Raw genomic sequence first — 24,933 nt, 5'->3', positions numbered from 1 at the left:
CTGAAAATACAATTTAGTCTGTATGCTGAGCTTATATAGTAGGTATTTAAAATGTATAATAGGAAAGTAATATGACTTTCAATTGAACACTGAAATTTCAGTCAGTATAAAAAGGTGCAGTTTTGAAATGAATGACTGCATCACCGAGTGTTTAATGTCTTTGTTTTGGCTGCAAATTCACCATGAATGATCAACGCCTAATTAATGAATAATGTATCAGGTCATTGACCTACATCACAAAGGCGTGGTGGGTAGTCTACCCTTAGTGACGAGGCGATTGCAGTGATCGCATGTTCAAAGCTTGTGTTGCATGTTCCAGCCAATGTAATAATAATAATAACCTGATTGTCAATCATCTCCATTGAGATCTGGACTAACATACAATAAAGTTTAGATGATACAGAAAATATATATATATAAAATACAAAAACAAAAAAAATAAAAAATAAAAGTATAAAAGAAAAAGAAAAAATAACAGTAAAAAAGTCTTTTAGTAATAAATAAATAGTTTACATATAAATGTAAGAATGCATTATATTTTCAGGACAGCTGGCAATCTCTGTATATTTTCCTTTCTCATAAGAAAGCATTTGTGAATGTATTTTGAGAATCAGTTTTTCATCTTTGTTATTTGAAAGAGTTTCTAATTTCTCTATATTGGTATTGTTTTTAGGCTGTATTTTTAATTCTTTGAATATATCGTTTTTTTTCATTTATGTATAATTTACAGTTTAGAAGGAAGTGTATTTCATCCTCTACTTCATTAGTTTTACAAATGGGAAATTTTCTGTTGGATATATCTATGTTGCTGTGTCCTATATCAGTCATTTATTTTGTCATTTCAGTGTGTTGAGACTTTTAAACGAAAACGTGTTTGAAAATGTAATTCAAATGGAATGAATAATTGAATTCATACATTTATTCTTATGCCCATAGTTCACTCTGGTCTTCTATCACGAATGGTATATGACATCGGACAAGTTGAAGGCGCAGTCAGTGGAATTTTACATTTTATGACTTGTTATGACCATCTTGTTTATACCTTTACGAGTGTGGGTGTGGGATGCGAGTTTGACTTTGGTATAGCATGGTGTTAAATTTGTTATCCTCCACAGAATTATAATAATTTGTTACACATTCTACTCTATAACAAATCATAAACTCGCCTGCCCAATAGGAACCGTGATTGTTCAAATAAATTGATGAAAATTCTAAACATAGCCTCACTTCTAACTATATAAACGTAGAGCACAAGAGGCTACAGAAAAAGTGTGTCCAGACGTACATGCATCTGCATATGTTGGACGTCTGTGGTATGTTATGCAGCATAGGGCCTTGGAAGTTGAATATCATTACATTTTGGAGGGCATCATGTAATATTCTCATAATAAATAGTTTGTGAAACAGAATACACTCAACATCAAATCAAACTAACATCAACGTTTTTATAAGAATGGTCTGTGCCGTCCAGTGAGCGGCATAAGTGTTACTTTTACCTTATTCGCGGTAATGTATGCGGTTTCCACGGTCCGTCTTTATTCTGCTCACTTTATTATCAACTAATCACAAATCCTGTTGATACTTTACAAAAAACTAATAATGTACATAGGAGTAAGGTAAAATAATTTGCAAGATTTGGTGTAACATAAGACAATACAATACATATAGTTTCACTATAGAAGGGGGTAGTGTAGAAATACATACATTACACTACTTTTGTAATGTTGACCTAATTGGTCAATTTTCTGTTAGATTTTTTAAAAGCAAAATGGTTGTTTGAATCATATGCACAGTGTATCATTAATATTCCGTTATATTATATTTCAATTCACTAAAGATTATACATCGATTACTTGTATACCGTGTCTGAATCATCTTCCACGAGTCGATGGTCTACTAAATAGTTGTGGATTGGAATCATCTTCTATATTGGATTTCCAGATTACGGTATAATCTAAGTAGACTGTTAAAATGGCAGTCATGTATTTTTTGCATTGTCTGCTGATGCTCCTATATATACTCTCCATAGTGAATTGTTCTGTGCCACCCACACCTGAACCTATATGTAAGTTTGATGACCTAACTGTTGACTGCAGCCACAAAATGCTCAATTCTGTTCCGAATGGCCTTCCAAAAAAGTATTAAACGCCTTATTTTGAGCCATAATACGATTTCACGGCTCATAGATACGCCAATTATATATATATATATAATTAAAGGTATATCAAACCTAGCATATTTAGATCTATCATACAACAGCCTGTCACATTATGACGCAGTTGTCTTTGCTTCAATGCCTCGTCTCAAGATGCTGATTTTGTGTCATAACCAAATCGTCTTTACAATCTGGTACATTCAGAATGCTGACAGACCTTTCCTTTCTTGACCTCAGTCATAGCCTTATTGATTCCAGCAAAAATAACCTTCTCGATGGACTGAACAAGCTTGAATATCTCAACTTAGCACTGAACATGTTGGAGTCAGTTAATCTGGGAAAGCAATTAAACCTGACAAATTTAAAAAATGCTTAACTTATGCATGAACATAGTAGATGGCCTTCGTAGAGATGAGTTTGCTGGGTCGAATGGATCATCATTTGCTACATTGGACGTATCTCACAATAAAATCACAAGCATTGAAGATGGAATCTTCGAAGGATGTACTGTAATAAGCTTTCACATTAGCCAAAGTTTTCTCAAAAATTCATCTGCATTGGTTAAGAACTTATTTGGTCAGCTCAGAGAAAAACATGTACAAGATTTATATCTAGAGAATCTTAATCCTGTCTCACTAAAACCTGCAACTTTTGATGGTTGGAACAAAGAAACATTGTTAAACTTAGACCTTTCCAAGAACAACATTACACTTATTAAAGACAAAGACACATTCAGTCGTCTTGGTCAACTTAAATAGTTTGATGCAAATGGTCTAAAGGATTGCAACAACAAGATATTCATAAAACTTAAATCACTTAGATCATTGAATCAAAATAACATATCTGTATTGAAAAGCAACATGTTTTCAGAGAACACACCACCGTCATTCACTCATTTATATCTCAGAAACGGTCATATCAACCATATCTAAGCAGGCGCATTCAGTGGACTCAATCGACTTGTAGATTTGAACATGTATGATAATAGTATTGAAGGTTCACTTGATAGCTTTTGTTTTCAGTTGCTTGGAAACGTAACCCGTTTAGATTTGGGTAAAAACAAGCATATACATTTAACTCCAAGGACTTTTTCTGTTATGCCAAAACTTATACAACTCTATTTAATCTCAATCTTCTTACAATTGATTCTTCTATGCTATCACCATTCAAGAACTTGACACTTTTAAAACTCTTGATTTAAGTAACAACAATATAGATACAGTTCCTTTCTTTGACGATTTGCTATTTTAGTAAACGCTTTATCTGCAGCACAACATTTTTTACTGTGGAAGGAAGCACATCTCGAGGGACCTGTGCTTATGCTGCGAAACCTCAAAACACTCAAAAACCTACATTTAGGCTACAATTGGTTTGATAACATTCCTCCAAGGGCATTTGAAGATCTTTACTCATTAAAGAATGTTAGTTTAATATACAATAAATTGAACAGTCTTCCTGGTAAACTTTTCAATAACACACGCAAGCCTATAATAACTTCAGCTCCATAACAATATGTTTACCCTGATCAACTAGTCTAATCTCATATATGTTCTGCAATCACTGAAAGTGCTAAATATGAATTTCAACTTTTGTTCCTGCACCTGTGACCTAGAATGGTTCAGGCTGTGGATTGGTAACACACATACTGACATCTTAGATGTTGAGAAATATAAATGCTTCTCACCACCATCTATGTCTAAGCAGCCTATATTGTCATATGTGGCATCACGGTGGAAGTGTGATGTGATCATCTCTCGAATGGCCTTAGGTCTAATACTTGTCGGTATTACTGTCTTTATGGTTGCAGTATCTACCTGTATTGGATTTAGATGGCATGTCAAGTTTGTATGTCTAGTCACAGAAGCTCACTTTCTTAAGTATTCACCACTACAGGAACACAACACAGAATATGACTTTGATGCATCTGTCTCTCATAGCAAGCATGATGTATATTGGGTGACTGCAAAGCTGCAGCCAGAATTAGAAAATAGTGGTTCGCATAGGTTTAGACTGTGTTACTGGGAAAGAGATTTCCTGGCTGGTATTGAATTGGATAAAATTGAAGACTATCAAGAAAAGCAGGACAACTATTTGTTTTATATCCGAACACTCTCTGGAAAATGAGTATTGTATTTATGAGCAGAAAATGGCATTACGTCATCTATTTGATAATGGCAAAAATGTGTTGATCCTAGTATTGCTTGAAGAAGTGCCAGACCATAATCTCATCTACTGCATAGAAATGTATAAAAGGATGCACAAAAAGTCGTATTTTGAATGACCAAAAGACGACCCCAGGAATTGAGATGTGCTCTCATGTCAGCAATAATAGAATTTGATCACCTAATAAAACCGATCGCACAGGCCCAAATACTTCTTTGTTGACATTTTGGACTGCACAAACCTTACTAAATTGTTATTACTATCAGGAAAAGATGCATTATCACGATAATATCAAAGCGTAATTTGATTTGTTCCCATGTATACACAACTTCAACAGTTGGCTGAATCAAATCAATGTAACGTCAATTGAACATTGCCCTCAAGCATTTGATGACAAGGTTTACTTTACTTTTGTAGACAAGAAACTTCCTGTATGCATAGCCATGTTTGATTGATTAACACTGTACAACGTCTAAGTATAATGACTCTATTAGATAGCTGCAACATTCACTGAAATAACGTCGACTCAACCATAAATACAGGTTGAGAAACAATACCACCACCCTAGTGTGACGAATATGAGACTATGATGAGCTCTCATACAAGTCACTACATGATGACATGACATGCTTTCTTGTCAACTCACTGTACAGTCGCTCGATAAATATTTGTCCTCAGTACTGTTAATGACCTGGCCTCGAACCTTTTTTCCGAGTATATCTTATACCCACCTCTGTATATCAAGCCATATGTCTTTCAAATGTTAGCAAAGTACAGTTTGACCATTGAGGGCGCTATTTAATTTGCATTACTCTTAACGAGAATCTTAAAAACAGGATTTGCTAAAGATATTTATTTTAATATGTATTTACAGAAATTTATTTATTATTATGATGTTAGCCCAAAAAGGGTGAAAAATGAGTAACAATAGTAGCCATTTGCATACTGCCCATGAGACCTTCCACTCGGAAGTCAGTTTTGGTCAGCAACACCATTGGACTAGTCTGAGAACATCTCTTCTTTCATCCCTCTGACCACTGAATAATTCAGTCGAGAGTTGGTTTTGTAGATGTTTTTTTTTAGTCAAGTTCGTTTCAACTGACTGTGCAGAATACGCTAGTATAGTTACTTGTACAAGTGGATTTGACCAACTGACTGGGTATGTACATTTTTGCTATTGTCCTAACCAAGTGCTCCAAACGTCAGTGCCATCATTTGTTGTTCAATTTGACACATTAAACAGCTCTCAATTATCGAGGATGAGAAACATATATGTATTTTTGTTGGTGATGAAATTAGTTGTGCGAATATATAGTCAATTTCCAAAGAAACGACCATAAGTTCAATTTGATTACAATGCAAACCGAGTTTTGATGGATCCGTTTTACGCCCTGAACAAGAAACACGTTAAAAACTGATATATATCAAATAAATGCGTGACAGTAGTGTTGATATCGTATACTTGATACAATATTATTAAAGATAAAGTAAGAAGCCATGTCGGGGTCAAACTGTTTTGAAATAAATCCCGGGATTTATCGGAACCTAACTCATTCGAACGCGTTTACAAGGCGGTGTTTGTTAGCGCAGATCGCTGTAGTGTAAACGACGTTATTGTTTTCCAAACGTTGGTGACAGCCAGGCCCCGTTTTCTGGTTTTGGATTTGAGTAAAATGAATTCTGCAAGTAACATAAGTCCCAATTGTAAAAGAGGCCGAACTCAAATACGCGTTGACCCAATAGTTGCAGCTGGGTGTATCGATGTCGGGCTCTTTGCGACGTTCGGAATAATTTGTCAATTTTTAACCGTATTAGTTGGTGTTCTTAGTCATGTACATTTGGAATTGGAAATACTGTATATTTCTGAGCAGATGCTTCAATAGAAAATTCTCATTTCAACAGCATCCTGTAACGCTTAGCAACCTTATTAGCATATAGTTTACAATACATTCTAGTTTCAGCATAACCAGCCAGCCATCAATAAACGTAGGTTACATTAGATATAGCGCCATCAATTGTTCAAATACAATTTCTGTCAACCTAGTAGCATTCCTGGTTCCAGATTTACTTTTGAAACACCCGACACCAATTCATGTACAGGATTGATTCACGTATACTTTTACTCATGAATGCATTGTGTGGTGTACCTGTTTGCTCTGTTTTGTTCCGTTAGATTGTTGTAAGGGATTGTAGAGTACTTGCCGGTTGTTTGTCTGTCGTTTGTTATGATTTCTTAGATTTCTCAACCATATAAAGTGCCGTATAAATGCAGCTTTGTATTAAAGAGTAGTAATATGCAAATTGTATTGAGCAATATGTGCAATATGCAAATGTGATATGCAAATGTTATGAGTAAAGCAAAATATACAATAATGTACAATATACAACTAATAACTATACATTAATAGGTATTAAACAAATAATAAACCCTTAATTTTCATCAATCGTTTACACAGGGTTTAGCATTCTTTTTATTGAACCTTTCACTAAGATGATCTATCAATGAAGGAACATCTTTTTGTACTAAAGCATGCCACAGCACAAGATAACAAGAAACATAAAGAAAAGACTCCGTGGGCACACGGAGCCCTCCACTTGTTTGTCTTGTTTATATTTAGATAGTGTTGGCAACACACTTTTTTTCAAAATTTCGATGTATGTGGAACCTATTAAAGAAGTATTCAAAAATACCTAAACCTAAAACTGTTCACATTCATATTTCATATATGGCAACACCTTGTTTAACACATTATTACAAAAGAACATCACACACTGTGTACGTTTTAATATGAACAAGAGATCAACAACGTGACTGTGAAGGTTTTATAGAAACTTATATTAACATAAAACAGTGTGAAAGGCATAAAGCTGGGTATGTTATAAACTATTTTTAAATATAATCTTCTAAAAATTACGGCAACATTATTACGAGTTCTAATTAATAATAAGCAAGTCTTTCATTTCGAATAAGTGTGCGGTCGCCGTTGCTATGTTACTTGAAATAATGCGTGCGCATTATGGACGTAGAAAATTGGAAGCTCGCCAGCCAAACACTAGTAAATATTTGAATGAAAGCTGAAAATCGTTGTTTACAATTGTTTTCATAAATATGTTTATAAACTAATCAATCACTATTTGCTAGAAGCTTGTTAAAGTAAGTTACATGAAGATTCCAAGAATCGCCTTTTAAGATCAAATTATACTTCTCATAATTTATGTATTGTCCTTCAAATTATGCAGATCATTTATTTTCCTTGGTTCTTTTTGTTAGCATGTTAACCAATGCAACAAAAACGCACGTTGACGGCGTATAAGTGGGCATTGAAATTGCAATCCAACAACTGATAATGATCATATATTATCTCACATTTTACAATATGTTTGAAGAATGTAACAAAAATGACAATATCAAAAGAAAAATGAAATTTGTTTGCTTGATATTTCTAACAGCAAAAGACACTTCACCTGGTGTTGGGGGCTCGTTTGTCGGATCATAATCTAATTCCACTCTTTTGAACATTGGAGTGGGAACGCCTTGTACATAAGGAAATGTAAACCCATCTATATTTATGCCATCGGAGGAGAAGAACGACACAGGACATAAACCTGACAAATGGTAGTCAAGAGCCCAAGACATAGTGCCTTCTAAAGTCGCCATGAAAATGAATTCATCTCCAGTGCGTTTTAGTTCGCCGATCCCGTATGTGCCATAATTATATCTCAGAGTTGCAGACTCGTCCATATAGATTGTTGTGTTACCCAAAGCTTTATGATTATAAATCCCTTCATAGTCTCCAAGAGGGCGTGTGGCATTGAGTTGTAGGTCACTCAGCGCCAGAACACTGTTCGCTTGTGATGGCCCTCCCCATATATTGTATTGTTCTGCAGGTATCGATTTCTCCTCCCAAGGTTCCGGGAACGTGCATGCCGTAGTCGTGTTCAACCACGGTTCCTCTCCGAGCAGTATGTCAGATGCATATGCTTGTATTCTACTCATAGCATCGTGGTCATTAATACCGTACGGACCATTAGTAGCGGTAAATATACCAATGTTTACATCTTTATAAATGGTAAGTTTCGAGCCAAAAGCTGGATATGCACCAGCATGTTCGTTACGAACATATCCTGTTCAAATAAAAATAAAATAACATTGTAGATATTTGCGTTAGTACAATGAAAACCAACACAATAATCTGAGTTGTGTTGCGTTGTAGAGCGTTTACAAATTGAAAGATTGGAAATCAAACCCACCTCTGTAAACTGTATTATCCCAGCCAAGTGCATATGTAAATGTGGATTGGTCCACAGGGTATGTCGGCCGTGCTTGTATTGATGGGGATGCATGGGCAAACTGTGATTTCAGCGTCTCTGCAAAGTGAAGAGGATGTGCCAGTTGGTTTCCCTTCTCATCCATGCCGTCATTCAACAGAAACTTTATGTATTTAGCCATGTCATTAGCAGAAGAAAGGACGCCACCAGCGGCTAGTTGTACGTGATTGCTCCTGTGGGTCAAGCAATTGGTAAGAATGAGACAATTTATGTGTATAAATAGTTGCGTATCACTACTGATAAAGTAGAAGTAACGACAGAGTAAAACAGTTTCGTTTTGAAGAATATTTTTTGTCTTGAATCAAACAAGGTTGTTTGATAGAAATGACGATGTCTCTTCAAAACACGGTCTGAGTCCATGAACTGTCTCGTATATCAAATGAGATGGGAGAAATATACGCATGTAGTGACATGAGCTGACAATTAGATCAAGAGTAACGATACTTTGCATTACTGGTACGTACAATTTAATGTACAATTTTATTTTATTCACTGAACTAATACCAATAAATTGTAGTACGAAACGAACATTTTAAGGTTAAATCATGTATATATATATGTCTCCACGTACTATAAATCCAATTGAATATAATACAACCGTCTGTATCTCTAATTTATATCACATTCTATGGTATTCTTACCAGTATGTAGATTTATCAACATGGTGATAATATCCTTCTGGCATATATATGTATGACTCAGCAAAATTGTCATCGTCCCAGTGAAGGTGCATTATTCGTGATGACGTCATCCCCAGCGCGTCATATACTCTTGTCTGTAGTAGGTTTTCTAGCGAATCTTCCCCAATAAATTCTGCAATAGCACCAGCCACGGCATACATAGCATTTTGATAGACGTACTCACTTCGAAATGGACAACGTTCCCCCAAATATTGCCGGTGTCTGTAAGAATCAAGAACTGCATTAACAGTTATAATCATCTATCTTGTAGACATAAATTCGTTGTACTAAGTATCGCCTATTGTCTAGCTGTCTGTCTTTGGAATATTCCCTAACCTATATTACTGAATGATATTTATAGTATTTAATGTAGCTACTACATAGCGATGCCAAAAATAAGAACAGAATAATTAACGACTTGTGGTTAAATGTTAGCGTGTCCGCTCAGCATAAGTGAGATTTTGATCGTAGGTAAACAATCGCAGCATCCTTTTCCCGCTGTCTATTCTATTATCTAATTAGTTTTCTAAAGTGAGTAATTGCAGTAAATACATTATAAGGATATTCTCTCCTGACAGATATACTTGACAGCATTTCCGATAGGACTACACGTTTGTATCTGTCGTGTATGTATGTGTTGGTTCACACGGGTACTCACTTTACGTAATTTCGTCTAGTTACGTTGTCAAAGCCTCCCAATTGTAGATACAATATGTCATCGAACTTGCCTTCTTTATGTGCTAGCAGATCGTGCAAATTGGTTTGTGAGTTCCGAAAGTCATCTTCTTCGTGGATTATGAAGTCATTTATGTACTGCCTTACCGGGGTTTCAAAGTTAACCCCATCGGCCCGATCGCTCAATAAAATGGCCAGTAGTGTAGCTGTGAACGACTTTGTCACTGACGCCATGTCAAATAAGGTATCAGCAGTCACGGGATCGCCGGTCTCCATATTACTAACCCCGTATCCACGAGCGTAGACAGTCTCGCCATTTTGAACCAGCGCTATAGTCAGACCAGGAACCAGCTTACACGTCATGGTTGAATTGATGAAGTTATCTAAATCGATTCGTTGTTCGGGTGTTAGAGATGTAGCCAACGATGCACCAAGAAATACAACTATCAGACGTTGAATATTCGCAATGGCCATATTTTACAGTTACAAGACTCGTGACCAACGCATAAACACTCTATACTGTAGTGCAGTGCATGTGGACTTTGATAGAGGAGATATCCTCCTATGACTCACACACCGTATTCAGATAATCTTTGTTCTCTCTAATTTCATGCAGTCGAAAAAATGACGTGATTATGGAGCGGTGAATCACTCAGTCGACAACCTTTACAATTATTCATTATGACGAGAGCAGGATATGAACTTGACTTTGTATATCGTCATATTAAACCTCAAATTACCTCTTGGGTCACTTGGCAGTTATCATATAATGTGTACCCAAAGCTGTCATACTTTACATTCATAGATACCCAATGCAAACCCACGTAAAAACTATCTCAATTACTTTGTACTACCTGTGAACTTTGAAAGATGCAAATGAGGGTGGTCACAATCTCTGAGGAATTATCAACAAGCTGTTTGTTTCCATAGAGATAATCAGACGCACTCTGCATATACCAGTCAACGTTCATAGTGTGTTTTTAATAAATTTATGAGCGGGAATACTGTGAGACTTTACGTGTCATTAGTCTTATGGAACGCCAGAACTGTTTCATATCAACATCCGGCAGACGATGATGTGCATTCGTTGTAATACGCTGTTCATTCACATTATATGATGGCCAAATGTTCACCTTAACAGTGAGGTTATGCCTTGGTCGACAATGAGCTTTTCGGGACGGTGAAACTGAGGTGAACATTTGTGATATTATACCGAATAATTCTTAAAAACAGAAATTGTGGCACTCAATGATCAATCATGACAATCGTTCAGGTCCACGCGCAGAGCTGAATGCGTGCATGAACATAAATATACAAAATGTGTTAAAAAGAAGTGATTGAATTTTATTAAGTTTTATCATGGACATCTTTTTCCTTCATGATTGTATAAACCTAATTTCAACAGTTTCAGCATGACATTTTTTTTACAAACACACCCGTCCGGAGCGCAGCTATATGCACACGGCGTCCCAGTTCGCATTAGGAAACTTACATTGCCGCGTATATATCATCTACGCTTGACAAGTTTTTGCCGTAAATCAGGTAAATTCGGGAAGGAATTGCGGTACCCAGATGGAGGTAAACATACGAATATGTCAGCAGGTAGACACAGGAATATATTCATCTGTAATGTGCAAATCTGATTCATAGGTCATTATATTACATACATTCCTTTTTACAGTATGCCCATTTATCAGTTTATTACGTCCGTTCTTCATTATATTATGTCCAGATACGAAAGGACATCATATTTCAAGCCGGAAAGGTGATATAACAACTCATGTAGTGCACTGTGTGTATTCTATTAACTCAAAATAAATATATATTGATCATTAAAATAGAATTAGTGAATTGTACTGTTGTGCTTCAACTATTTTAAGTGCTAGCTTGTAAATGTCAGTCAGTCTAATAATATGAATAAAAAACACACCTAAGAACACGGACAATTTTATACATACAGGTCTTACTATCGTTGTGACGCCACACATTGGGTTAATATTTAAATATAGTTGAATTAACTTTTAATATAGTTGCGATATGAATATAAACTGAGCCATACCTTTCCCCAATACTAAACCTAAGCTTCGCAAACTTGACTTAAATTCGATTGAATTATAATATAAATTATGAAACAAAGTGAAGGGTTCTCACTATTCACTGATTGGCTCACTTTGTGGGTGTGCGTCCATGGATTTGGCGTCACTTGCATAGGAAGACATGACCATTTCTTTATGCAAACTGTGCCCGGATTGTGACGTTAACCTCACTTTATCAACACGATAGGTCGAACTAGTCGGAAAGCCACCAGGACAGCGGCATCAGTCGCGGAATCTAGATGCGCGCGTATTAGATGGAACGTTTCGAACGAGCGCACTTTAGCGTACAGAGCAGACGATTCCCTCAATATGGAATGACGTCATAAATCCACTGGCATTGACACTGATATAATATAATAACATATAATGAATGCCTGACATTTTTATGTAATAGAAATACATGACTTAACGTTTTCAGTTTGCATATAATTAACTTCCAAATAAATCGAAGAAAGGAGATCTATTTTTAAAATTCCATTCGTTACATATTTCGTGCGATGCTCAACTATATGCTTACAATCCTAATTCTCCGTGTGACAAAACAGGAAATCTGCCATTGATTGGAGAAGCTCATTCAATGATTTAGTATAAGTAAACTGTTTTTTTTGTTTTTTTTTGTTTTTGTACATAAACCGTAACTTTGAATTTTAATAAAACTTGGTTTATGAATCGGTCAAATATTTCTCAAACAGAGCACTAGCATACCCGGGTGTGTATGGAAGTCGCAGTTCATCAATTACTTTTCCAGGTCCAGAGGAAGATGAAAATTGAGCAAAAATAGGAACCATGAGTGAATAATATTCATAATACCATTCCATTGGCCCTTCAATTCTGAAGTTGAAACGCAGCTCGTCAGCAGTGGGTATAAGTATTCCATTACCATACACACCGTAGAGAAATCTCAAAGTAACACCATCTTTGTCAATATAAACGGTATTATTTCCTAACCCTTTATGTCCATAGACTCCTGTATAATCCTCCGGTGGCCTCGTTGTTATTATTTCATGACTATCGCTACTTTTAACCGGCTTGCCTTTTATTCCGCCATTTGATGGCGATGGTATCCATGGCGACGGAAATGTGCAGGCCGTGGTGCTGTTCAACCACGGCTCTTCGCCAAGAAGAAGATCAGAAGCATACCTGTGAATCACTTCCAAGGCTAACATGGCGTATGTGTCATATGGACCGTTAGTGCCGGCATAGATACCAGTCTTTGAAGCATGGAGCAGAGTGATTAAAGAATTGAATCCTGGATATGCACCTGTGTGATAGCTCTTCAAATAACCTACAGGTGTATATTGTGGGCGATTAAGTTAAAGAAGAAGAAAGAATATAAGTATATATATTGAAGTACACTGTCATCACTAGCTTAACATTAAAACAGTATAATACAGCTTAATATGAAAACAGTATATTATTAGATGTGTTGACAATTAATACTTTTAAATAATTTGCACTATAAACAGCTCATTCCGCAACTGTCTTTTGTCAATGTTCATTCAATGCGTTTAATATTTGTCTATTCACCAACACAATTTTACAATCAAAACATGGTCGTGTTACAGACTTATCTGAATGTCACAAGAATAAACATAGGCAAACGAGATTCAGGGGCCACCGTGACGTCATGATTTCAAATTCTAATCAATAATAACAAAACATAATAAAAAAATAATTACATACCTCTATATATGCCATTAATCCAACCCAGTCCATATGTGTAGCTCGAGTCAGATACTGGGAAAATGGGCTTTGAAAACAAGATAGGATTTTTTACTGCATTCTGTGGTTTATGAGTTTCAGCAAGTTGAATCTTATCTACAAGTTGCTCGCCATTCTTGTTCTTCCCTTCATTCAAAATGAACTTCATGTACTTGGTCATGTCTACTGCATTCGACATAATGGACCCTGCGGGGGCGTGGTTGTAAATTGACCTGTAATCAAATTCGACGTTAACTTCCACTGAGACAAGATACAAGAACATCTGGCCATTACAACTTTCTGATTCATCTACACTTACCAGAATGTAGACTTGTCAATTTTATAGTACTCATATCTGTTGAACATGTATACATATGATTCAGCAAGGTCAGGATTCCCCCAGTCGCTGTGTGTGAACGATGATGCATCCATACCAAGGGCATTGAAAATCCTCTCTTGAATGAGGTTCTCCCATGTGTCAGCACCAATCTGTTCGGCAATGTAGCCAGCAATGGCATACATAGAGTTCAAATAGGCAAAACTGCTCCTGAATGGGAAGATTTGTTCCATGTACTTTCTATGGCTGAGAACAAAGAAATTTGAGTTGATTATAAGTGCAAAAGTAAATAATGATCTGCGTGCGATATTCATAATATAAATGTGTTACTTGTTATAATGATTTCTGTGCAGTAGAATACGCATGGCACAGTTGGCATGCGAAAAATACTTTCCGTTTTACGACATTGTAATATTCTTGCGATTTCATAACGAAAAATTCTGTATTTTTACCAATACATGAGTTTTTGAGCACACTACATAGTTTGTATTTCATTCAGTTTCCTTTATTCTTAATTCAAAACACGTATCATTGGTGTGCATATCATGGGATACTTTTCGTTATGCATTAATCTTGATATATTTATTTATTTATTATTTATTTATTTTTATTTTATTTTTCCAAAACACCAAAGAATTTAACAGTGTAGAAAAAAAGAAAGACTTTGTCGCAGTGTGTCACTGCTAAGAACTGTTAATCTTCATTAAAAATGTACACCTACATTGAAGTGCGTTCAACTAAAAGCGTTGTAGAAATCAATTATCTCATTACAATAAAAGTGTTCAACCAAGAATGGGTCTTGGGCAGTGGTGAACTTAGCATTAACAATTGAGCAGCAATGGTTATATAATCAATGTGACAGATGATTACTGTACTAAAGTGTACTTTGTTTCATTGTGGTAGCATAATCTCATATCTGGGAATAGAGTTGAATCTTGCAAAACACATCAGGTACAAAGACGTATCCAGAAGGCACAGACAGAGTAGGTTTATATTTGGGTGGAATTTGTGTCATAAACCAGGTTTCAAGCATTTATTATTAATTAATGTATTATTAGTTCATTTTATCATATTACAATTATTCCATTGCAATAACCATTGTTATCACATCTCATTGTTGTTATGCATGCTGTGATTGGTTGAGACTCACATGACATCATTGAATAGTTAAATAATAACACATGTTTGTGAGGGTGATATAATGTTGGTCATGGCCATAATATTAATGATGCCCTCGCCTTCGGATCTGGCATCATCTATATTATGGTCATGACCACCATTTTTTGGGCAGGCAACACATCGTGATATTGCCCGAATGATCATGTGTTATTTATGTTATCACATCGAGCACAATGCCATGCACAATTATCTCTATATCATACATAACTTACAACCGCTCTCCCACACCTTCTATTCACAAGTCACTCAGCTAAGAGCGTTCTCGGTGAATACTGGCGTGATACGCGTAAAAATGACCACAGTGTAAAACGCGCCGCAGCGATCCAAGTTGCGACGTTTCAGTGGCGGCCTTGCCGTACATTTTTGCCTCATATAAAGAATACCCTAAACATCAAAACAGAGTATCTTAATTAATATTCATGGCACATTTGCTGTCTATTTCGGATGGTTAAAGCTCCTTCGAAACCTTGAAAGCAAACCCGAAAGCAACAGCGGCCGGGGCAGCACCAGTGCAGCGAGCGACATTTTGTTATGCGCAGTATCGTTGCGCAGTAGTTTCGGTGACGTCATCACCTTGCAGGCAATATACCATATGTGATATCCAAGTTCCTACCTTATATATGAATCCCGCGTTATGTTAAAACCACCTAACAGTATATAATCAGTGTCATCAAGCTTGCCCTCTTTGTGAGATAAGAGATCGTGAAGGTTGGTCTGTTCAGTTCTAAATCGATCGCCGAGGTCAAAATCGGGAAGGTACTGCCTAATAGGTGTTGCCCATGTGACATCGCTGTGTCCACTCAGTAGCATCGCTAATAACGTTGAGGTAAAAGATTTGGTTATCGAGGCAATGGCAAACAATGTATGTTCCGTGACAGGGGACTTCGAATCCATGTTGCTAACACCATATCCCTTGGTGTAAACCGTCTCTCCATCCTTTACCAATGCTAGGTTCAAGCCAGGAACCAGTCTACAACTCATAGTACTGGCAATAAAATCGTCAAGTTGTTGAATCTGCTCCGGTGTCAATCCATGTGCGATACAAGCAAAACAGAACAGAAGGCACACTAATAGGCGGTGGTTACAAATCTCAATCATGGTGCAATCACCACGACATGGGTAGTCCCGACACTATAACTACGTTACAATACATCGAGCTGATATCACATGTAGCGTATCAAGTTAAAGATAGCGAAGGATAAAGTCCACAAACAGATGACGGGATGCGCGACGCATTTTTCTCCCGGCGTGTGACTTACGGGTGACAGGGTTGTGATGTTAACGGTCATTATTACGCTTATGTACACATATAAAATGCATCCGTATCCTCTATCGATTCATGTCATCATTCCTCCTGCCTGGATGATGTATACACACATGGCATCCGCGAATGTTTATATTAATCAAACGAGTTTCATAAATTTAAATCCTTACCATATCAGTTTTGGCCTGACTTTAGTGACGCTGTCTATGAGGAAAGCTAAATTACATCACACCTGATAATTGACAAGTGTACCGGCAAAACAATGGGGTTAATAATAAACATTCGTGGTTACTCTAAGTGATTGCAGACACTAAATGTCATGCAGCATTACATGTGTCTGTGGAGTTTTATCATTAGCTTGATTGATATATTCACGGTTTCTTTCAAATATATGATTACTATTTTTCAGTTAAATCCGTTGCTGTGGAAACTATATATGACGTCAAAGTATAAATACCCCTGTCAAGAAAATATTGTTTTGCACGTAATACTGATGTCATCTAAACTCATTTATTGAAACAGAGTGGTCATAAATGCGTCCACAATTGACCCAAATTCAAGCAGTAATATGTAATATACCTTCCAAAATATATACCATTGGAAGACAATCACTAAACCCAGGATTTTGATAGCTATGTGAGCAGACGAGATGCAGAGAATAGTAAGGTATCACCAATCCCAGAATAAACCTTTCTGGCATTGTCCATGTTTTACTGATTTGTTTGTGTCCACTGCGTAGTACTATTTGATATATTTGTATTGACATATGTGTCTGAGTAATCTAATGAGTTCATTGCTGTAGCAGTGATCTGGATTTAAAATTATCCACATTATATTCGTGCCATTCATGGAATTATTGAAAACGACATATCACGGTACTTTATCGACGGTAGAAAATACAGACGGCAGGCCAATTTGTCTTTGCGTCCAATGGAAGTTATTAGTTATGGAATATTTCCCGCTCTCGTAGTTCACGCATGCGCATTGTATCTGTCGGTTTTGAATAAAGTCTACCGTTTGTTTCTGCAAACTTTGTTTCATCTCTGCCTTACCACAGACCACGACATATTTGGCGACGTAGATGAAACTGTGTATTTGGAGAACCGGCACGACTGTTTTTTGACATTCTGCAAGTCCGTAAAGTGGTAAAACTCGTCGACTGAAAACTCATCCAGAACTGAACTGTTGGCGCTGTACGTCTATTTTGCACGTCCGTACGTTCATTACTAGTATTTGAAATGGCGAGTTCTCTGATAGGAACGGTGAGCCAGTTTAACCCACAGGAACAGTCTTGGGAGGACTACTGTGAAGTGATGGACCAGTTCTTTCACGCAAATTTTATTGATGACAATGATCGAAAACGTGCTGTGTTGTTATCCTCCGTGGGTCCCAAAACGTACGCGTTGATTAAAATTTTTTCGACACATTAAAGTTGCATGTACAAATCTAAAGCGAGTTAAGGCTGCCAATCACATGATTGAATCAGATGGGGAGAGCATTGATACCCAACACTACCCATATAACAATGTTTTTGGTCCCTGTCAGTCCGATGAACTGCTTGGGAAGTGTAGCAATTCAAAGTCTGGTGGATATACAGTTAATTTAGGGATTTTGAAGTGGATACTGGTTGTCTATTTACCTTGCTGAATCAGTCATCGTTTCACAAGTTACAAGATTCACAGTTACAGGACAGTCATATTCGTCTGAAAACCTACACTGTTGAACGAGTGAACATTATAGGTCGTAAATATGTAACTGTTCAGTTTGACAATAAGAGTGTTAAGAATTTACCACTTGATGTAGTTGTGGGAAAGGGTTCCAACCTTGTTGGCAGAAATTGGATTGAACAAGTGCCAAATAATTTAACAAAGATGTGTACTTCAAGCTGCAGGTCTAATGATAGTGATACTACCACATGTAATTATTTGCGAGTAGTTCTAGTTGATCATGAAAATTTGATGCGTGGTTTTGAAGCCAAAATTCATGTTAACAAAACTGTCCAACCTAAATTCTGTAAACCCAGATCCGTAGCCTTTGTAAAAAAACAAATAATTGACCAGTCACACATTCTGATTGGGCTACTCCAGTCTATTTAGGTATAATCGCTTACCTTTTGGTGTGGTTCAGCTCAAGCAATTTTTCAGAGAACTATAGAGGGCGTCCTGCTTGACATGCCTGTTGTTGTTGTTGTTGTTGTGTATTTTGATGATATAATTGTAACTGGGAAAAATTATTTTGAATATCTTGCAAACTTAGATAAAATGTTATGTCGTTTAGACAATGCTGGTTTGAAACTCAAGAAAACTAAATCTGAGTTCATGAAAGATAAAATTGTGTATTTAGGTCACATGTTAGATTCTGAAGGTATTCATCTATTGACTTGAAAAAGTGACGCAATATAGTTTAAAATAAAATAATTGAATCTCAAAAGAAAATGAAAGTTTTTATTGATCGAAATGTTAAAGAGATAAAATTTTCTATTGGTGATACTGTTTGGACTCGAAGTTATCAATGGTTATGGTAGTCCTTGGGTTAAGGGAAAAATAGAATGTAAGTCAGGTCCTGTATCTTACACATTGAAATTATCTGATGGTCGATGGGTTCGTCGACGTATTGATCATATTGGTTCTAAATATTCTTTTGAGTCAACTTCAATTGAATTACCAAATACTAAGTGGTATTACTAGTACAAGTGCTATTTCTACTATTCATAAACCTGTTATTGAAGATAATACTGTAGAAAAATGTAATCCTGTTTCTGTAAATATTACATACAGTAGTGAAAAGTGTCACTTTGAGAAAGATAGTATTGCAGTGAGTAGACCAAGAAGAGAGATAACAATACCAGAAAGTTTTAAAGATTTTGTATTAACAGATACTAACAAAGAGTAGTTACATTTAAACGAAATGTTGATGTACTTGTTTTGTATGTGCTTTTAGTGTGAAGCATTTACTTCTGTATGGCGTTATAAATATTAGTTTTGTGGAACAAAATGTAATTTTTAGCTAAGGGTAGAGGATCTTTAAGATCAAGTGGTCAGGCAAGATCAGCAACCTGGAATCCACATGGCAAGCGAAAGGAGGAAGGCCTAAGAACAGCTGGAGAAGGGACACTGAGGCAGAGATGAGGAGCATCAGTAACAGCTGGCACGACCTGAGAAGGAAGGCCCTGAGACGAGTACAGTGGAGAATGATCATTGGTGGCCTATGCTCCGACTGGGTTGAAGGGCCCAAGTAAGCAAGTAACATGTGGTCTAACGCCTAACTGAACTCAGTTCGTTATGCTAGTCACATGTAGGAAGAGGAGGTGGGCAAGTTGTTAAGGCGATGGACTGCATTGGGCTCTGTACGCGTGGGTTCGAATTCCATCCTCGTTATCGACTAGTTTGAGTTTTTAATTACCAAATACTGGTATTATATTATGCAAGTGGCGCAATTTATCACGCATTTAGAGAAATCTACCTCAACTGCGTGTTTAATAATGTTTGGCTGCATTATCTATGACTTGCTTTGAGTTGCTTTGTGTGTGTTATAAACAGTCATTTGTTTATTGTGGCTCATTTAATAAAAATACAATCGTTATGAGTCGTGGAACTGCATTGATTTTCATTGTATTCGTCTCCATACGCAGAATGAGTTGAAGATTTCAACAATTATAACGTGTTATTTGAATCTTTTTTATGTTCATGAACACACAAGATGGCACACCACATACTAGCATTGGTTTATCACCCATTACTTCGCCAATCACGTGCTAACCTCAGACAGTCCAGTGACCACCCGACAATATTGTTGATCTAGGGGAACATGGTTCGAGTTCAGGGTAGGGCTAATAAAAAGATTTGTTTTAATTGAATAGAAAGTTGTGCTGTAACCACAGGGATCCCGTGAAGTATGATGAATCAACTGTACGCCTAATTTGCACTCCCTCAAATATTCCAACATATTTGTAGCAACCTCTAATAAGTTGATACCTGATAAAACACACTCAGAAGAACGTCAATCAGTGCTTCGATTGTGTTCTCCAAATGTCTACTATGTCGACTTTTTCCTGTTACAGTGATGCATGCGCAAAACACAGTTAAAACGCCCAAAAACCCGCGCGTTTGTTCGTTATAGAACTAGGCATATGGCATGTGAACTCATATGATTTGTGTGATATGCACATGCACGGTGCGACTAGTTACAATCACCTACCCTACCGGACCTTCGCGGCCACAGTTGTCACGATGCATCTCAATAAAATAGCATATAAAACCAAAATAAGGCCGATATGTGTAAATACGTGTACATTAATAGTCTGGTGTATGCAGCCAGCAATAATGAAATTGCAAGAATGGCCTTGGCAAAATGATGACCTCGAATGTAGCCATGTCTAAGGCATGGAAATAATTTATAGTCTTTGCCCATTAATGTAATGTTATAGTGTCTATGTGACCATGATTATTCTTTATGATCATTTGTGATTACGCCATTGAGTATTCGACATAGACTACTGTATAATATTGAGCAGAAAGTCATGCAATAATTGCATTTCATTCAGCACATTGGCATGGCTGGCTGTACTCATTTTTACTTTTTCATGACCATTGTTAGGCGCACTACAATTTTCTCACCTACAAGAAACAGTAAGAGCTACAATGTGTACATCAGAAATGCATTTATCATGCTTGTGATGTTGCTATTGTAGGTAAATGACCACAGCAGGAATGTACATAACTGTCATCTATTAGGCAGAAACTGATAGGGGCTAATTCCTTGTGATGATTTCTATATAAACATGTACAACAGTGAATGTTTTGTTGTCACCAGCTGCCATTCTTGAAATGATGCCACCGAGCAACAGTTCATGCCACTTACCTCAACCTTAAACAATGACATTTGTTATTGAGGCCAAATTTCATTTTTATGGAAATGCGTTTTTAAGGAAATGAACATACAATAGCCTAAAAGTAAGGGAACAACACCCTGTAACTTTGCATGATATGGGTCTATAATACTGTCTTTGTACAGTTTATTGTTGCTGCACATATACTTATTGAAAACAACAAGATATAGTATTTTCGACAATATGACTACTACCAAATTGGTTGTCGGTGGTGATACCTATCATTTGGGTCTTCCGTCAACAGTAGTTATTTACAATGTGCCTCAAGATTTAAATATGGAAAGTCCAATCATTTCCAAATCATTATCTATTTCAAGAATGTTCTTCCAATTGAACATTTCTCTACTGAAAACCTTACTCAAATCATTCATTACAATAATCCTTACCACTTACTTGTTTTTTATTTTCTTCCAGGCGAGATAATTCAACCATCACCTGTACCTCCTACTGGTTAAACTTGACAATTATTTTTACTTTATTCTTACTCGAATGTTTTTTGTAAACTTGTTGTTTATTGTTGGTTAAGATAAAAATAAAAGAAATTCCTTGATCATTACAGACGATTATTTTATTCACACTATTTTAACATGGTTGTCTTCCAACTAGTCATGCTAGTAATGTCTAATAGCAACTGGCCAAATTATAATCGAGTGGTGGGCGGGTCACAGTCAAGTACAAATAAGCCATTCACTGCCAAAAAACAAATATAATCATTCTTTCCGATCAAGTACTTTAACCTCCCCTTCTAGATTCAAATGACATAACCAAAAGACTTAAGACATCATCTACTTCCTATAACACACAACACCACATATCCACATAATTGTTCACATATGTATACAGCAAAATCAATTCCATAAATTAACCAATGACTCAAGCAAATCATTTGCCCATTATTAACTATAGCCTCTTTGTATTCCATCTAATACTTTGTCTTGTTTTTCAATTACATAAAATTAGTCTAAAAATGTCAGCTTCTATTATTTGAACACTCTGGAAAACACAATCCCATTATCAAGGCCACGTTTATATTGCGCTGGTCCCGCTAACTCTTGATAAATATCTATAAATAGCTCTGAAACTTGACCTGATTGCGCAAGTCTGACTCAAAAAACGTTTGGGCATTTCGTACAGTTGAAGCCTGCATTAAAGCATTCTTAGCTGTATACAAATTCTAGGTAGGTTTTATACCCAGATAATGACCGCACACAACGTTTAAATGTTCATGATACTATGCACGAATGATTTTCACACTAATTAAATTCAGCGATGCCTGTTAAGGTATACGTTTTACGCAGGATAATTAAACTACATTAAATTATTTTAAACTAATTAATTGTGTGTGTTACTCATCCGTAGTGTATTGACTCTAAGAAACATTTAGCCTCACTAGTAGCGTGACGGTAGGTATAATATTATACGGTGTATTGTCGGTTCTAATTTGACGGGCTGTTATAATCACGTTTTTTTGTGTTGGGTTTACATATGCATATTATTCGTCTTTCATGTTGCGATAGATCTGTATAGTAAAACTTTGTTAATTATTATAACAAATTCCTACTCCGCAGGTAAATATGAATGTTACACTGAGCGTTTGCTAGTAGAATATGTATATAGTTAAATACCAGTATATCCCTCGATATCAGAACATGATATCGTATCGTTAATAAAACATAACACGAATTTTGTCTTCCACACTGTGACAATTGCTTTATTTACAGATAAGTGTATCGAGCAGTTAACCTTTTAAACTCCCAATTTCTATTCACAATGACAAAACACCGAACATGAATTGGGCAAGTAAGGATCTGCTAGAACTGGGTAGATCAAATAACAAGTTTTAATTTTAGAATATGTCGATACTATACCTTATCTCGTTTAGAGCGAGAAAATTTTAATATACATGCTTTGTGACGCACCTGTTGATTCAGAATTGCGGACGTTCAACGTTGAAAGTTCTTTGAGTTTTTATAATATGGAAAACGTGTTTTACATTCACACCCTAGAATTGAATATAAATGAAATATCATTTATATTCGTCCGTACTTTTTTAAATTATTTCATAACATACACGCACGTGTTACGTTCGACGTTCGCTGGTGCGCTGTGGGAACATGAGAAATATAGTCGTCCGATGAATTCAAAAGAAAGGGACCTAATGGATCAAAAGATAATCATAATAAAACATGTTTAACATTTTGAAAACTAATCTACAAAACTGCTCGGTAATGTTTGGTTATTGACAAGGTGCGTCTACGTCTTGTTTTTTTTGTAGTGTGCGAGGCTAGTTAATTCACTCCGAGTGCCCACGAACCTGCATCTATACCTTAAACAACTTATTTATTACATAGAGGATCTCCAATAAGTGATCTTTTGATGGCGGATTTATTAAACGAGTTTAATAAATCCCACATCACGCGGCCATGAATTGGATGTCCTATCCTATTAACCACTTATGTCTGTTTCGCAGTTTTTTATGTCGTCATAAAAATATCGGAATCGTACAGTTTCTTAGTGCATTCGGTATACTTTCGTATATTGGGACACCGTTCTTTGTATATAGTTTATGGACAATATATATAGCCACCGCTGAACAATTTGCCTATTTAGGGAAGGGGGTCAACATATTTTGGTTTACGGACCCATCGTTAACACAGATTTTTACAGATTTTATGACAATTCAGTGACCCGTAAACTTCGAGAAAACTTTGTATGCAAGTTTAACGCCAAAATGCATGTTGGTAAATTTCTGACATTACAGGTATATAGTGGAATCATAAATATTTATCATACTCACAACAGTTTCCTGAAGAAAAAAAATAGTATTGCAAATTCGTCGAATGAGCCATATTTTGCTATCTTTGGGATTACGTCACCATATCGTTTTGAGTGGATGTGATATCCAAAATCTCCAAGGGGCTGCCTCACATGGGAAAGGCATGGCACATGCAATAAAGTATATATATATATTATATGCATAATACTTTATGACATCAAAGACATCAAACGGAATAATGCCGACAATACAACTTGCGGATAGACGTATAATTATGTATATGCCTTCGCTGTCCTGGCCCATAATGTTTTTTTTAAATGTGATATATACCTCGATCATTTTGACTTCCACATCCCGACCTTAAAGTTAAAATATATAAATTACATAAAGTGTGATTTGGGTTTCCAATGTACGTAACAAATCATGTGGGTTACGTATATGCATATGATTGAAGTTACCATATAAATGCAAGTGTGATCGTTTACAATCGACATGAACGCTATATTGGTGTATAATGATAATTTGCATACCGTTGTGTTGTCTAATGCATACTTCATAGTCTACATAAATAAACATCAGACACATTTGAAGTGTACGACGCGCATTGCATGACCCTAAATGGGATACACCTGTTTTGCGCACGCGTAACCCCAGGGAGCTCTGTTTCCCCAGCAGACTTCGCGCATAGAT

General features: G+C 36.3%; 3 protein-coding genes across 3 annotated transcripts; 1 reads left to right on the top strand and 2 right to left on the bottom strand.

Annotated features, from left to right (window-relative positions):
* The first annotated feature begins 3,730 nt into the window (after positions 1–3,730).
* Positions 3,731–4,279, top strand: LOC144359416 (toll-like receptor 6). Its single transcript, XM_078012569.1, has one exon. It carries the CDS (start codon positions 3,731–3,733, stop codon positions 4,277–4,279), a length of 549 nt encoding a protein of 182 aa, XP_077868695.1.
* Positions 4,280–5,500: 1,221 nt separating this feature from the next.
* Positions 5,501–10,476, bottom strand: LOC100376556 (uncharacterized). The gene is made up of 5 exons (XM_002731298.1): positions 9,986–10,476; positions 9,289–9,549; positions 8,570–8,820; positions 7,784–8,443; positions 5,501–5,709 (listed from the first exon to the last, which is right to left on the bottom strand). Exons 1-5 carry the CDS (start codon positions 10,474–10,476, stop codon positions 5,501–5,503), a joined length of 1,872 nt encoding a protein of 623 aa, XP_002731344.1.
* A 2,284-nt stretch (positions 10,477–12,760) lies between these two features.
* Positions 12,761–16,413, bottom strand: LOC100377760 (uncharacterized). Its single transcript, XM_006812194.2, has 4 exons — positions 15,929–16,413; positions 14,119–14,382; positions 13,782–14,032; positions 12,761–13,383 (listed from the first exon to the last, which is right to left on the bottom strand). The coding sequence occupies exons 1-4, from the start codon at positions 16,411–16,413 to the stop codon at positions 12,761–12,763; spliced, it is 1,623 nt and encodes a 540-aa protein (XP_006812257.2).
* Positions 16,414–24,933: the final 8,520 nt, after the last annotated feature.

The sequence above is a fragment of the Saccoglossus kowalevskii genome, chromosome 15, assembly GCF_978046115.1.
Source record: "Saccoglossus kowalevskii chromosome 15, keSacKowa6.1, whole genome shotgun sequence".
NCBI classification, from domain to species: domain Eukaryota; kingdom Metazoa; phylum Hemichordata; class Enteropneusta; family Harrimaniidae; genus Saccoglossus; species Saccoglossus kowalevskii.
The sequence above is the reverse complement of the archived record's forward strand: the minus strand, read 5'-3'. Positions and strand labels throughout refer to the sequence as shown.